The sequence below is a fragment of the Sturnus vulgaris genome, chromosome W, assembly GCF_052056855.1.
Source record: "Sturnus vulgaris isolate bStuVul1 chromosome W, bStuVul1.hap1, whole genome shotgun sequence".
NCBI lineage: Eukaryota > Metazoa > Chordata > Aves > Passeriformes > Sturnidae > Sturnus > Sturnus vulgaris.
Genome location: NC_142282.1, coordinates 26771032 through 26786828, shown reverse-complemented (window position 1 = coordinate 26786828; position 15797 = coordinate 26771032). Strand labels below are relative to the sequence as shown.

At 38.5% G+C, this 15797-nt stretch overlaps 1 protein-coding gene across 3 annotated transcripts in view; it reads right to left on the bottom strand.

The window, feature by feature from the left end:
* LOC148220051 (SMAD family member 2-like) overlaps positions 1 to 15797 on the bottom strand; it is a 72222-nt gene that overhangs the window by 51475 nt on the left and 4950 nt on the right. For all 3 annotated transcript variants that reach the window (XM_088155703.1, XM_088155705.1, XM_088155704.1), the window contains exon 2: positions 9691 to 9983. In XM_088155703.1, the coding sequence (XP_088011829.1) occupies positions 9691 to 9926 (236 nt within the window). In that variant the 5' untranslated portion in view covers positions 9927 to 9983. The remainder of the gene's footprint in view (positions 1 to 9690; positions 9984 to 15797) is intronic.

The following is a 15797-nucleotide window of genomic DNA, read 5'->3' as shown; positions in this document are numbered from 1 at the left end:
TATAGCTTATAACACTGAGGTGAAGAAATTGCATTATCCTACACCTTACAAAAAATCATCTCAATTTATAGACTGAAAAATGACAGCAAATTACAAACTTGCAATGTTACCTGAGAAAAAGCAGCAGAGCCAAGGCCAGAATCCAAATCCCCTGAGCCTTTATCCAATGCCCCAGTTAGTATACAATATAGTCCCTAAAATTCAATGTTTTTTTCCTCCTGACTTGAGACAAGTTCCTTTGAACTATACAGCATTTTGCTACTGGCTAAGTATCTTGTACATTTATATTTTTACATGCTGTCCTACCTCAAAAGACATGCCGATGACACACCAACTCTAACAAATTATGTGGGTAAGTCACATGGCTTCCTGAATTGCGCAAGCTTAAAACTGGTAGCCCTAAGTATCTTTAATACTCTAAGACTTCCTTTTTCAGGATGACATCATTATAAGATGCTGTAACCTGAACTATGTCTACACTAAAGCTTAACCTTACTTATAGCAATTCAGTCCTCATCACCAACTGTGCAACAAACCAAGTTATCAGCTATATTTTAGTATTTATAATTAAAACTCAATTACACTTGAACACAATCGCTATTCTTAACTTCAATCAACACTGTTAAGAAGGCTAGAAATCTTAAATTTTCAAATTCATCTTCTAAAGAATGACTGATTTGCAAGGCCCTAACTGCTGTAATAGACAGTGTATGTGCATCAGTAGTGCACTGCCCAGACATTCTTCTGTATACAGATACCAAAATGATTTGGGTTGAAAAGGACCTTAAGACCATCTAGTCCCAACCCCTCCACCATGAGCAGGGACACCTTCCACTAGACCAGGTTGCTCAAAGCCTCATCCAACCTGGCCTTGAACACTTCCACAGCAGGTGCAGCCACAACTTCTCTGGGCAACCTGTGCCAGTGCCTCACCATCCTCACAGTAAAGAATTTATTCCCAATATCTAATCTAATCCTGCCCTCTGTTAGTTTGAAGCCATTCCCCCTTGTCCTATCACTCCATGCCCTTGTCCTAAGTCCCTCTCCAGCTCTCTTGTAGCCCCTTTAGGTACTGGAAAGTTGCTATAATGTCTCCCCAGAGAGAGGGAGATATACCAACACATCAGAAGAGTCCTGCTGCTAATCAGCCATTCAAGTAGGAAGTGTTAGTAGAAGAAAAATATGCTATTAGAAATCCTGCATCCTACACTACCATATGAAATATACTGAAACTATGAAACAAATAGGAGAAAGCAAATCATTTAACTTTAGGCTATAATGTGGAAGTTATGTAGAAAGGGTTAAGGGAACAACAATATTTAACTTCTTAGCTTATTCTGCTTTGACCATTCACTGCATTCTGTTATACCCCCATCCATGATGGCTCCTCTCAATGAACAAAGACCTCAAGACTGTTGACCAGTTCACAAAAGATTTTACTAAAAAATGCTTTTTACTAAGAAATTACTGTTTTCACAAAAGGGTTCAAAAAGGCATTTTTGTTAAGTCAGTTTCTGAAGACGAGCACCACAGACATCATACAGTTATCCAACTCCTTCCCTGAATAAGCATTAAAAAAAAAAAAAAAAAAAACGCCAGGAATACTAATGCCAGAAAAGGTGATATTTCCATATGGTTAGTTTGTCTGAACAGAGGTTTTTTTTTCATCAGCTCAAAAGAATTTGAGAAACTTGTGAGTGACCACCAGTTCTCATTTTTAAGTTTAATTTGGTAATGAAACATGAACTAAATTGATTTTTAAGATAGTTTTTTAGTTAAAATAAATGCATAAAAGTAGTTTGCAAACAGATGCAGGAAATCTCACAACACTGTCTTATTGATTGCTTGTTATAGGATTCGTGGTTCAGAGACAGAGATGACACACACTTTCAGAGATCCATGTGACAACAACCTGTTTTACTGTTCAGATCCTTCTTATATAGGAGATTCAAAAGTCCCCGGTCCAGACAGCCGATTGGTCTGGCCTTAACAACACCTAGCTCCCTGACCAGTGAGATGTCTGCAGCCCAGGGTGGAACGTCATTGGGTGAAGTCCCTGTTTGGGTTTGAATATAACCTATCATTGTCTACCCAGGAGCTGGCCCATGGAACCGGGCCGGGTCTCTTGTTTATAGCCGAATTAATTGCCCAGTACAAGCCAACTTGTACTGCGACAATTGCTAACATCAAGCTCAGAAAATAAGTTTCATAGAGACTTGAAGTCAAACCTGACATGAATTTTTATTTCTCATTGTATGTCCATACAGCATCTAAAAGTGTTCTGCAACCTAGGGTTTGAACATGTCATTTTACACATATGTAATTAGGGCCAGCATCCTTGTGTCTATAACCACATCATCCTGAACATTTAGGAACTAAGAAGAGCTAGAACCATTTATCTTTGGGTGCAAGATAGTCTTGGAAAACCAGATGCCAGCTTCTGCCACTTCAGCTCTGCAAAAGGCTCCAAGGAAATTAGCAGTCTCTCAGAGCACTCTCATTCTCTCTACACACTAATCCAGACTGCACAATACAGTACTACAGAACAAGGACCAGTTGAAAGCAGTCACTGTAAAATTATTGAAAGAAACGCTGAACACAGATTAAAAGACACTACAAAATGTCAGAAAAACACTCCTAAAGTCAACAGCTTCACACTCACCACTTTCAGAAACAACAGACTGCTTCTCTCAGAGGATCACCTTACCTTTTATGTTCAGGCAATGCAGGTGGACTCTATTCACCAGACAAGCAGCTAGCTGCCTGGCAGTTTCCTAGGCTGGAAATTCAGGCTGCAGAACACAATTTACTAAGAGGAACTCAGGAAGTTACACAGTAAGCTGCCAAAGGAGTACATACACATAGGGCCAACTCCAAGATGAAGAAGTGTCACACACAACAGGAAGCTACTGCAAAGCACACCATCACTCTGTCCTTATTGCCCTGTGGAGACCAGAGCCTGGTGCAAGACACTTAGAAACCACCAAGAACTTTCTTTAGTCTTTTACAGAGAAGGTAGAGACAATGTTCAACTCCCACCATAATTACAGAACTGAGAAAAGGAAGGACAATTTGATCCTCCTGCTATACCTTTCCAGTTAACACAGCCAAAGTCCTCATACCATCAGCTATCATAAGGAGGACGAGGGGATTTTGAAGCTCATTTTGGTCAACACTCCCCAAAATATCAACTATCTTTTGCCATATTTCCAGGAAAGATCTCTCTGGCTTTCTTCTAAAGCATTATTTTAATTGAAATTCCAACAAGAGAAAAATCACAGGGAGCTCTGCTTCATCCTCAATAATCCTGTCATAAGAAAAGGGAGTCAGTTTATAAACAAACAATTTACAAGCACATTCTTCCTGTAATCTCAGCAATAAAAATAGTATATTCTGATGCACTGTTTAAATAACTATACTTATTTTAGAAAGCTTAAGATGTTCAACTATAGTCTTCACAAATTCATAGAACCAATTTACAGCTAAGTGAATGCATCCAGACTGAGATATGGTATATGCCATGAGAATGTTCTTTATACATAGGAACTCTCAACTTGTGAGCTATGATTAAGAATCAATGTCCATCCCCAACTTGAATAGTCAATTATCCCAGCTCAGCTCCAAACTAGCAGACAGTGCCAAGTTCTGCTTCTGGGAAAATATATGTCACCTCTGTTTGGATAGCAATGTTATTTTACGATCTACTGTGTCAATCCAACTGCCTGCTATTGTCCCCTTACCTAACACACTCATAGCTTAGCAGCAGATGTTGGGAACTCTCCTAAAACAGCTTTCAGAGGAACTTTCCCTTCCCCCAATTGTTGAAACCACCCGTTTCCTATGGCTTTAACCTGTATTGCTATACTCTGAAGTAACCTATTTTGGGGAAAGATGCTAAAGCTTGAAAACAAACTATTCTAAAAGCCACATTAGCTTGACACCTCTGCCCTACTGGTGATCAAAAGCATCCCTAAAACTAGGTTATTGCATGCAGCTATGTTGGGGGTTGGTTTCTCCTTTCCTCTTTGCCTGTGGAGTTTTTTCCCATTGACATGCTAAGAAGCACTGATGGCTAGGTCCTTGAGATGGGAGGGGGAACCTCCCTATTTTTTTGGGGGAGTATTCTCTCAGGGGAGGGGGGGGTGTGGGGGAACATCGCGAGATTAGAAGCAGGTAAAGGAGAGTGGGGGGGCAGTTGCAGTCTCGCTCGCTTTTGGCTCTTGGAAGAGGAAGGCCGCTGGAACCCTCCCCCCACCATCCCAAAGCCGGGAACTGCCTCTTCTGTTGTTGGACCCCGCACCCCCACTAGGACGCTCTCCTGCTTCAGTTTGCTATCTCCAAGCATCCTGTTGGAGCACCGGGACCGACACTGCCCCAAGGATTCGTGAGCAAGTCTCTCCTCCACCCTTCCCATCACTCCAGTGGCCCTGCAGCTGTGCGGGATCGTCGCATCTGCTCCTCTCCACCGGGAGCAAGCTGGTGCTCCCTGCCAACTGTGACAGTAACTGCACCAAAGGGGAAAAGTGCCCACGGCCAAGAGAACTGTTAGTGGGTTCCTGTTCTGTTTGTTGTTAATCCCATAGTTGTTGTTTTGTTTGCCTTGTTATATATACTAGTAAAGAACTGTTATTCCTATCCCCATATCTTTGCCTGAGAGCCCCTTAATTTCACAATTATACTAATTCAGAGGGAGGGATTTACTTTCTCCATTTCAAGGGAAGGCCCTGCTTTCCCTAGCACACACTTGTCTTTTCAAACCAGGACAAGCTATGTGATCACTTTCCTGACAAATATTCCCAAGGAATTAAAAAAAACATGCTAACAAGTAGCACAGGTTATATTCAAGAAAAACTGTGCCATTTACACCTAAATTAGAAATTATTTTTTATTCAGTTATGAGAAGAAAAGGCCTCAAAATGTCATAATTTAAAAAGATTTTTCTGTTCTGAAACAGCAGTTCCAAGCCAGTTATCCCATCTTTGCCTAGTTTACGTCTGCTGTTAACTCCTTTGTAGACACTGTGATCAGCACTAAAGTTCCATGTATGGAGACTCATGTTAACTAATAGAAAGAGTGAGCCTTCAGAAAACAATTTAACATGTACCATAAGCTATGCCTAGGCTGCTTATCTTATCCTTAGTGCCAACTCACTGCAGGAAATGAAAAAAAGGGCTGCAGGACAAGCAAGCAAAGGAATAACATTAGTATACTAGAGAAATTCATAATTTCTTTAGAGAATTTTGACCACGTAAAATGGTCTTGCTTTCATATGTTTGAACTTTCACCAGACTGTGCAGTTTTAGTAGTAATACTTCATATAAAATAAATCCCTAATACAGTCATCACATACAAATGCTTGCATGGAAGCAGAACTCAACCTGTGATATGGATGTACCCAGTTACAGCTCAGGAAGGACACAGTCAGTTCTGCACTAGGTTTCAGACGTATGCTCTAGGGGAACACAGGACATCACGAAAGAGTCTAAACACAATGCTTCCCTTCGACTAGCTTTTTTTCAGTTTTAAAAACATAGGAGCTACAACATTCCATGCCAATATTATCCCAAACCTGCCCCAACTAAACTCTTATTAGTTGTACATTATCAGGCATTTTACAAAAGCAACTGCATTTGGCAAGTCTATTTGAAAGACACATGAAGAAGGCATGAAACATATCTATACTCTTTTAATGACAGAAAAGCCACACAGCTGATCACACCAAAATACTGAGATGATGAAACTAGTTATATGTTTCCCTGCTTTGGATTCCAATACTCTGTACTGTCATCACTGAAAGAACTTTTAAAATAATGAAGATAGACTATGAATATGCCATTTGACTATTCACTATGTGGCATAGTTTAGTTTGTTAAAGGCTTGGATTTCAGCTACCACTAATTACAAAGTATTTATGGACAGGGCTTTAAGCAATCTTGCTTAGTTAGTGGAAGGTATCCCTACCCATGGCAAGGAGGTTCAAACTAGGTGATCTTTAAGGTCCCTTCCAACTGAAAACATTCTACAATTCTGTGATTCTATTTCAACAGAACAATCCATGATAATAAGGAAGAAACTGCTCCATTAGAAGATTCATATAAATGGTGAACTCACATGCCAACATTTAGTTTCAAGATACTCAGGGATTATGTGATCAAAATCCCACTGGCTTGCTGGGAGGATTCAGCAAGATAACTACAAATTACTTAGAGGGCTAGTGTCAAAAGAACCTATGTACTTATTTAGCCTCTGCTCTAGATTACTGACCCACTTATGAAGAGCTAAGCATCCCTGCTGTGCAATGCTAACACCCACTCCATCTGTTTGCTTCTGCTTTCTCAGAACCTCTATTAGTCTGCATAAGAAGTTCTGTTAATTACCACATGAGCAGCCTTTGCATAGCACACACAGTAACAGCCTCAGTATGTAGTCATCTTGACAAACAGCATAGGAACAGGGCAATCCTAATTCAACAGGATTATCAATGGCATACAGTAATATATAATATGCAGATTTCTGAAGAGGCAATTTAATATAACCTTTGTCCAAGCTGCTCTCAGTTTTGAGAAAAGCTTGTAGGTGTTTAGTTGCTTTAGGTTTCAATGATGAAAAAGTACACTAAAGTACCATATCCAACTCTCTGGAAATCTCCAAGGGGACCAGAAATCTGTGAAACCACAAATGAGACTTCTGTTGAGGAAATAATGCAACAGTGGCAAACAGAAACATCCCACATTTGTCAATATCTACACTGAGTACTAGTAAGTAAATCAAAAGGAAGTTTAAAAAACCTACACAAAACCAAACACAAAAACCCTCCCGAAGCAAAACAAGGTTTGGAAAGCTAGCCCAGCTGCCACATCAGAACTACATCACAGCATCTTGGCACCTAAAACTTTCTGTTGAATAGGAAGGAAAAAAGTTAAAAATTCAGCATTTTATTAGTTATCCCGGCTGATCTGCAGATCTTTAAGACATTCATTAAATAGGTCTCAATCAGCAGTGTCGTTAATTCACTAAATCCAAGAACAAGAATCTCCAGAAGTCATTACAGTATTGAGTTGACAGTTGTTATTTCCAGGGAACCCAGACTCTTGCTATCAAAGTGTGTCTTGGGGTGACTTTATGATACTTGTATCCCCAAATCATCTGTTCCATTGGGGTTGAATATTGAATTGTGCAGCTTTAAGACTGGTTCCAGGAGTGAAGGGGGAGAGAAAAGATGCAGAGTTTGTTATCAGAAACTGCACTTGCTCCCCCGCATCCTTCACACAGACTGTTGTCTGCAGTGGACAGCAGGAGAGAGCTCTCCTTTGCTTTTGGTTAGTTTTTCTGGCTAGCTGAGGCAGAGAAGTTCCCTAGACTGTGGGGTTTTTTTCCTTTTTTCTTGCAATTGTTTGAACCTGCTCTAGACTGAAAACCCAGAAGAGCACCGGGAGCTCACACCTGTGGCCCACCTGGCCTGGCCTGGGCCACGGCATTTCCCAGCGCCAAAGGGACTGAGAACAGACTGAGTGAGCCGGGCGGCAAACCATGAAAGGGACTCTTTTGAATCTGTCATCTCTTTGGAGCGGTGAGAGGTTTTGCTGTTTAGTATTGCTCATTTTTGTGCTGGAAAGTGCTTTGCCTGTTAAATAAACAGGGTTTTTTTCCACTTCTTTCCGAGGAAATATTTCCCCGAACTAGTTGGGGAGGGACTGCTTGAATCTCTTTCCTAGAGGGACCCCATTCAGAGGTTTCCTCCCAAATTTGCCCTAAACCAGGAAAAAGTGAAATAATATCAACAGTCCAAAACCTAACTATTAAACTCATGAATTCTGGCAACCCTGATATAATCTCACCCCTTCATACCAAAGCCATTTCTTAGTTTAAAATTAAACCTTGGACAACTGCCAACATCACTTCAAGAGCTCTCTAGCTACTAAGCTTACTCCTAAGGTAGTTAAGTAAAACTTAGGTCCAGTACTTTTTACAGCTTACTGGAGGATAGAGGAGAACAGTATATCACAACCCAGAAAGAACTTCTGGTCACAACATGGAGGCTATACAGAGTATCATAGAGCTTTGTATTCCGTTTTAAAGAATTATTTAATATGTCACACAAACAGTCATGCAAGCAGGAGGACATACCCAATGTAGACTAGGAAAACAATGACATACTAGCATACTGTTGGTATCCTCCAGAAAAATTAGATAACTGTTCTTCTGAAATACCAATATTTACTGCCCCAGTACCCTTGCAGAAGAGCTCTAGAAGATAGATACACATTTTATATCAAGTGAATCTCTATATGGAATATTTAGCTTCTGTTATATGAAATACCTCACAATTAAAGCACTTTGTCTTTATCATGGTAAAGACTTGCTAATTATATAGTCATCTTAGGTCAAGTCAAGAAATACATACCCCTACAGGTTCCAATCTTAGTCTACTGATATACACCAAGACAAGAAAGAGTTAATATTTTATTTCCGATTGTTTTCCAGCAGCAAAAGGAAGAAAGCAGAAAGGAAACCCAGAGAATTTTGGAACTGCTCTAGGGAAGAAAATACAAGCAGAGAGCAGCATTAGAAACAAAAGGTGGATAGAAAAGAGAAAATACAATTAAAGTAGTCATTTATTCAGAGCATACTCAAGGTTTTCCCAAATAGCTGTGTCAAATCTAAAAGAACACAAGAACCCTTATAAGGGCTATTACACATTTGATACATGGAAATCATTAGTGACACCAGTCAAACCTAGTTTGTGCTACAATTAATATAGAGTTTAAAATTAGTTGGAATGAATGTGCTAATACAGAAATTAGGGTCATAAACCAGATGCAGTTTCTCTCCCCTAGAAATTAAGTGTCAAAGCACTAAATGCCCTAAATATTCCTGTGTCACCAGATCCTCTTTTTCATAGAAAAACACACCAGTGATGTGATTTGATACTTGTGTTGCACATAATGAGCTTGCACAGGCACCTTAGTGGTATTTCTGTACAACATGAATGGAAAACAGACCACATTATACTTACAAACATAACCCTTGCCCCTCGCACAGCAGTTGCTATGAATTAAGTTGAAAAAGACAAAGGGGTAGAATGCAAGTTATTTACCTAAATGTATATACATATCAGGAGTGGAAGAACAGTTCTAGAAATACTCCAAGTTATTAAATAAAAAAAAGCATTTACATTAGCCAATAACAAACAATTAAAATGGTCTTCAGACAGTGTGCCTCCAAAGACAAAACTTCAAAAGGGAGAACGGATACAGCTTGTACAATTTAACTGAAACTACCAGACACAACAGAAAATAAATAGATGACTGAAGTGTTGACCAAGGAAAAACTAGTCTTATTTTTAAAATGAAAGTTCAAGTATGCCACTCTGATTATAGGCAGGGCTATTAAATAAAACCATAAGGCAGTGCTACAAACTAAGAACTGTGCTAGGCACCACCAGAATACACAGAATTTGAAATTAAGTAGCAATGAAAATCAAAACAAAGATATTATTAGAAATTGTAAGTTTACAAAGTATGCAATTCAGTTATAAGCAAGCACTATATAAAACCAAAATAGGTTTTAAAGAATTTGTAAAGAATCAAAGCATGCAACTGATTTTTTAGTCATTTGTTCAGAGAGCCTAAACATCCATTTGCTTATTTCCTAAGTGGTTGTAACAATTTCAAACACAACATCACTTACCTTGGAATTGTCACACATTTTGTACTGCAGTTCTGAGTGGTAATTGCTTTCTCAAGCTCATCTAGCTGTCCTGTTTTCTTTAGCTTCTTGACCAAGCTTTTCACTGCTTTTTCACACCACTTTTCATCCTGACCATTCTGCTCACTACCAGCAGCCCCTCCAGAGCCACCAGCAGATTTTTTCCACCCCAGAAGTCTCTTCACAACTGGTGGAGTGAATGGCAATATGGATGACATGACTTTCACCAGACAGAACACTCAGCAAGCAATAAATTAGATATTCCCGTCTGATCCCTAAAAACACAAACCAAAACAGACACGTTAGCACCGAGGTTTCACATGAAACAAATACCTTGCTTCGGACTTTTTATTACCAAATGCCATAGGACCCTGCATCCTAAAATAAGTCCGATAAGTTTGCATAAAGGTTAGGTACTTCACCAATAAAATTCAAATGCAAGTTTGCTGCTGACTCTTCAACAGTTAGCACAGACTAACGTTACTGTTGGATTGGACATTTAATTTTTCCTCAAGTCTTTCCTGGCTAAATCAACTCCAGAAAAAAAAACAACAACTTAACTTTAGTCTAGCTTTGCACCTAGGCTGGCTGGGTCTATTAATTTATTAAAATTTTCCACAAGCAATATGCACATTCTGCCCAACTCCAAATTAATTTAGCAAGCAAAATTTTGTTTGAAATGTCATTTAGTCATGACAGCTTGACAGAAGTCTTCCAACAGCAAGCCGTTTCATAAGCCTTTTCTCCTTGTTTGTCATGCTTTAAATAACTACCAATTTTTGTTCCACTGGGGACATCAATTTGAAATTAACTTATAAGTCTGGTAATAAGCTTATTCCCATCTTTCAATCTAGAGTTCAATGGCTTACAGATAATTAATCTTCTCAACTGGTAGTGCTCAAAATCATCAAGTCTTTCAAAATTTATTAAAGGATAGTTAAAATCTTAGTTTGCAGATACACAGGTAGTAGAACCGTCCGTTTTCAATTTTGATAGCCTTTCAGCATCAACTACCTGATCAGGATGTTTATATTAAATGAAATATTAGAAGATATGCTGAAAGTTGGGCTATGTTTAACATTCACTACAACTTGCACTTCAAATAATTTAAAAGAAAAATTATAGCCATGTAGAAAAAAAATCTTGGTTTTGGAGCTTCTATTAGACTGGTTTTATGTATTAAAATATAAGCCCCAAACCAACCCCATTATTTCAGGCAGACAGCTGTTAGAAATTGCTCAAGTGCATAATGGTCTTATGGATAGAAGTATGGCATTGAAGTAAAAAAAAAATAAATCTTATTTCCAGGCAACAAACTCCAGAAAGTTCCCTTATTTCCAAGATGTATAAATTAGTTCAGTTAGCTGAAAAAAACATTGTTTTAGCTAAAACTTAACACTACATTCAGTCTACTCAATTTGAGCTTTCAAGGCAGCTTACATGTCTCTACATCCTGTACAGGTACACTCCTCACTTCTATCCAAAATACACAAACTTAATCTTACTGAAGTTTCCCATCTGCAAGCACGGTTGATTTGGGATACTTCAGGCTACAGTATTTATGGCTAATTTATGCCTTGTCACATCTGCAGTTTCACTGAGAACCAAGTCAACAGACACTAGATTATATTCTACAAGTAACTTTAAATCATAACTTTTCAACTTCCAAAAAAAAGAACGTTTAGTAGGCATGACATTTCAGTTTCAACTAAATTATACCTCCATAAACCAGCTTCTGAGAGCACCTCAAAACACAGGTGAAGTAAGAAATGTAGTTTTCTTGGATCTGGGAGACAGAGGTTCCAATTAACAGGGACTCAAGATTAAAGCTGGGAACTTTATGCAAGCCATTCAAAATAATCTATCCTAAATAAGAGAATCATAGAAACTTTCAAATTAAACACTGAATAGGACACTCAGGGTACAGTTTCATAGGGAGGCAAGCCAACCCAACAGCTTCCTGCCACAGGAAGCACAGCCCTCCTTTTCTTCCCTGTGGCACCACCATCACTACTACCTCTGCATCTGTGCTAATACCTTTCCACAAAGACTCAGCTAGATAACCAAGTAAAAACCTGATGCATTTAGGGGTGGTTTTTGATTTCTTTCTTGCTGAGTTAGTTTTCTTACAGGTTAACAAGTTGCAGCAGCTCACACAGAGTACTGTAAGTACTCCAGATGATGTCAGGAGAGTAGCAGGAATATGTATGGAGGACTCCAGTCCCAGCTTTCAGCAGCCACTGTAGCATTGACTGCTTTGCTGGAAATGCAAATCTGGGCACATACATTTAGCTTAGATCATTTATTTTGGTGGCAAAGCCAAATAGGCAGTCTTACACTCCCTTTTTTGCATGTTCTGAACTGCTCACAAGCCTGGAAGTGAAACATGTTAGTCCCCTAATGCAGTACACTGAGTAAATCCAGAGATGAAACAGCAGGCTTACATGGCCTCTACTGTTTTAAAAAACTCTCACACTAGGTTTCTGAAACAGGGAATAGCAGTCACTCTGAGTGTTATAAAAAATACAATATTTGAGCAAGGCCAACATTAGATGCTTCAGAGGCATATGCAAGAAATTGAAAAAGACCAAATCAAAGAAGATAACCTCTTTTGTTTTAAGGATACCATTTTAAATACTAGCAATTGATAGTATAATACTTGAACATTAAATTCAGTGTTGAAATGTGTGGGCAACCAAGTACCACTATCACTGCTTATCCACACACCATTTCTTCTCCCCAGCTATGGAGTTCACTGAGATATATGTATTTCCTGTTTAGCTTCAAATTTTTTACCTGTCATCTCCCCAGAATACTCCTTTGATTGTCAGTCTTATAAAACACACACTTCAGTATGGTCTCATTTACCACCAAGGTAAATTGCCTATTCTTCCAGGCCCTCTAAACATTCTTAATTCTTTTATCCAATTGTTCAGCTTTACAATACTCCTTGTGATGAGGTGTCCAATTTTGCAGTATTCTCTCCCTTAAGACTGATCTATGTATCATTTTCTGTATTCCCTGGTGTTCTTTTTATTTTAACCAAAATTTGCCTTTCTGCTTCAAATACACATTTGAATAATTTAAGTCTTGCAACAGGAAAGAATTTAGAAGCCCCATACATTTCAGTTTTTCTGTATATTTGAACTCTCACACTATTTTGACATACTGAAAGGGGAAAAAAATATAAATCATTCTTTTCCCACTTCCAAGACTAAGTTCAGACCTAACTAATTGGAAATTTCCAGATACTATACTTAGTTTTAACCAGTTCCCTTTATAGACATGTTGTCATCCAGCTTCTCTAGAAGCTGTCAGTGTTTGATCTGTTACCCCAATGAAAAGCAGCTTTTAAAAAATATTAACTACAAAGGGATATACTTAAAGAGCCCTTTATTACAATGACTATTACAGCTTAGCATCTATTTTTAAAAAAGAACAAAAAAAACCCCACAACATACACCACAGCTGCTTCTTTCTAGCTATTGTTTTGCCTTGTCAGGGATTTGCCAGGACTATCAATAAGAATTTAACTAAGTTGTTCCAGTAGTGGCCCTGTATCTTTCAAAGGGTAAGCAAAGAAAATATGACACAAGTAGGACAGGATTTAATTCATCTTAATACTTCAGCCAATTGTGATGGATAGTCACATGACAGCAGCACTCTGCTCTAAGCCTAGAAGAGACAGTGCAAAGTGCAAGGCATAGTTAGGTTGAATTATGAGCAATTTAGATAAATGGAAATTAGGCAAGGAAAAAGTAGCAATAAAGAAATAAATAAAAAATACCCTACTCTGCCAGGAGTAGTACATCCAGCCTAGCACTCCATCTCCAAAGGTGGCAAAAGGACATGCTACTCAAGGAAAGCACAAGAACCTGGCTCTTTTCTGAGCCTGTTCTCATAATTCTTCAGCATCTTAAACTGTTACAGCAGTAAATTAAAGGCTACATCCCTACCCATTCCCTTTAGCAGACATTTATGGACCTCCTGCCCAAAAATTAATCTAACCACTTTTTGAACCTGTCTCCACAACCTTATGGCAGACTGCACCAGAATTTAACTGCTCACTGTTAAAAGAACTACTTTTAGCTATTTTCTTTATCAGCCTTTTGTCACAAAGAAAGTATCTGAACGCAGCTCATACAGTTTGGGATTCTCCTCTGGAGAGATGCCAAGCCTGAAATCTTTACTACATCAATTAAATTACAAATACTCAAAGTCATTGCCTAAGGACTGACCTAAAGATCACAGAAAATTTGTATCAGTCTATGTTTATCTTCTCACTTATCTTTTTGGTCATATCCTAAAGCTCTCAACATTATAATTTAAATTAAAAGTACTAAGGCAGAAATTTGCACCTCATGAGGAACTGGACATAGAAGGCAGAGTGCATATCTGATGCTGAATATCTGGCAGGAGCTCAAATAAAAATGAGGAGCCCCATACCTGTGTTGGGTTCTAAATATCTACCCAGTCTCAGACACCATGTTTATGGTAACAGGTTTAGGAGTCACTGTTGCAGCTCATTTTTGACTAGCAAATCCCATTTCAATTAATCAACTAACTTTTGCCTTCAAATTGATACAGCAATAGAGGTTTTGATCTTTGTTCCTAAAGAATCATCCTCTTATACACTGGGACTGTTGATACTAGCCTCTTGCTAAAAAACATTCCTCTAGTTCTTTTGCCTTGTACATTTTCTTCATTCACAAAAAAATATAAAATGCTTTTTCCCCAAACACACCCAGAAAACAATCTTTGCCAGCAATGCAAGAAACATTTCCATGTTGCTAAATTGGCTGCAAATTAAATACATGCTAAATATGTAATATCGCCCTCTTCCTTGCCTTATGGTTTTTGTGATTTCCTTGTAGTCTACAACCAATCATCTTAAAAAAATGAGTACTCATTTACAGCCTCTGCTTTTAACGATTTTAAGTCTGCTTCACAATCACTTATTCTTCTCACTGCCTCTTCCTTTGCTCCAGGACATTCTTCTACTGAGGCCCAACACCACAGCCCAAATCTGATTTTTAATTCCCATGTACTATTTTCAATTTCCACTACAACACACCAACATACAGGGACTCTGAGTAACTGCAGAGAGATTTTTAAGAACTCTTTCTGAACTCAGCTATAGGTTAACTATTAGCATCAAGGCAGCAGTGCAATACATAGCAGAAAACTTCCACTATTTTATCCCTTTCAACATTCTCTGGATTGTGCCTTAAAACTGCAGCTTTGAATACTCAAGGTGCACTCACTGTTGCCCAGAGAGGTACAAGAGTTTCTTTAAATTGATGGAACGCAGGGAACACATACTGTTCTTCCCAAGAGATTAATACTGGAAAAGCTACAAACTGCCTAACTCTGGTGATATTTATTACATCTCTGCCCTCATAGTATCTCTGGTTCTTGATGCACACGTTTCTATAGTGTGTCAGTATCATAGTTGGCAGCTTCTAAAGTCACAGCTTGAATCATGTCTGCTATTATTCCATTCTACTGTGGTTCTCTGGAACAAGTACTAAATATTAAGCCCATTATCTCAGCAACAACTAAGCATAAAATACTAAGTAAACCTTAAAGACAGCATGCTATCAGACTAACATCTTCAAGAGAAGTTTTCCTTTCCCGAGTATCTGGAACATACTATAAACACACTGGTACTACCAAAAGTATCAAGTGCCTTCTGGCTAATTTATTCTAAAACCTTATGCAACATATTTCATATTAGTCTGCTTATTCATTTTAAACTTGAAAATAAAGAAAACTGATCTCTCTTAGTTTTACTAGAAGCATTCTTAGAGGAATTTCATTTGCAAGAGCTGTTCTGGAATAAAGAGGACAGAAGTTAAGCTCCTAAGGAAAGAAGATCAAGGAAAATAATAAGCGGTATTTGAGAGAGAGTCTACAAGCTGATTTCCTCACAATTTTAGTCCCATTTTTGAGATTTAAGGTAAATTTTTTGCATTACTCTTGGAATTTGGACAAGATTCTTTATCGATTTCACCAACTGCACAATGTTTTAGATCTTTCGGAAGACAAGAGTATATCCACCCTTTCCCTTCATATGTGCCCCTGTGATA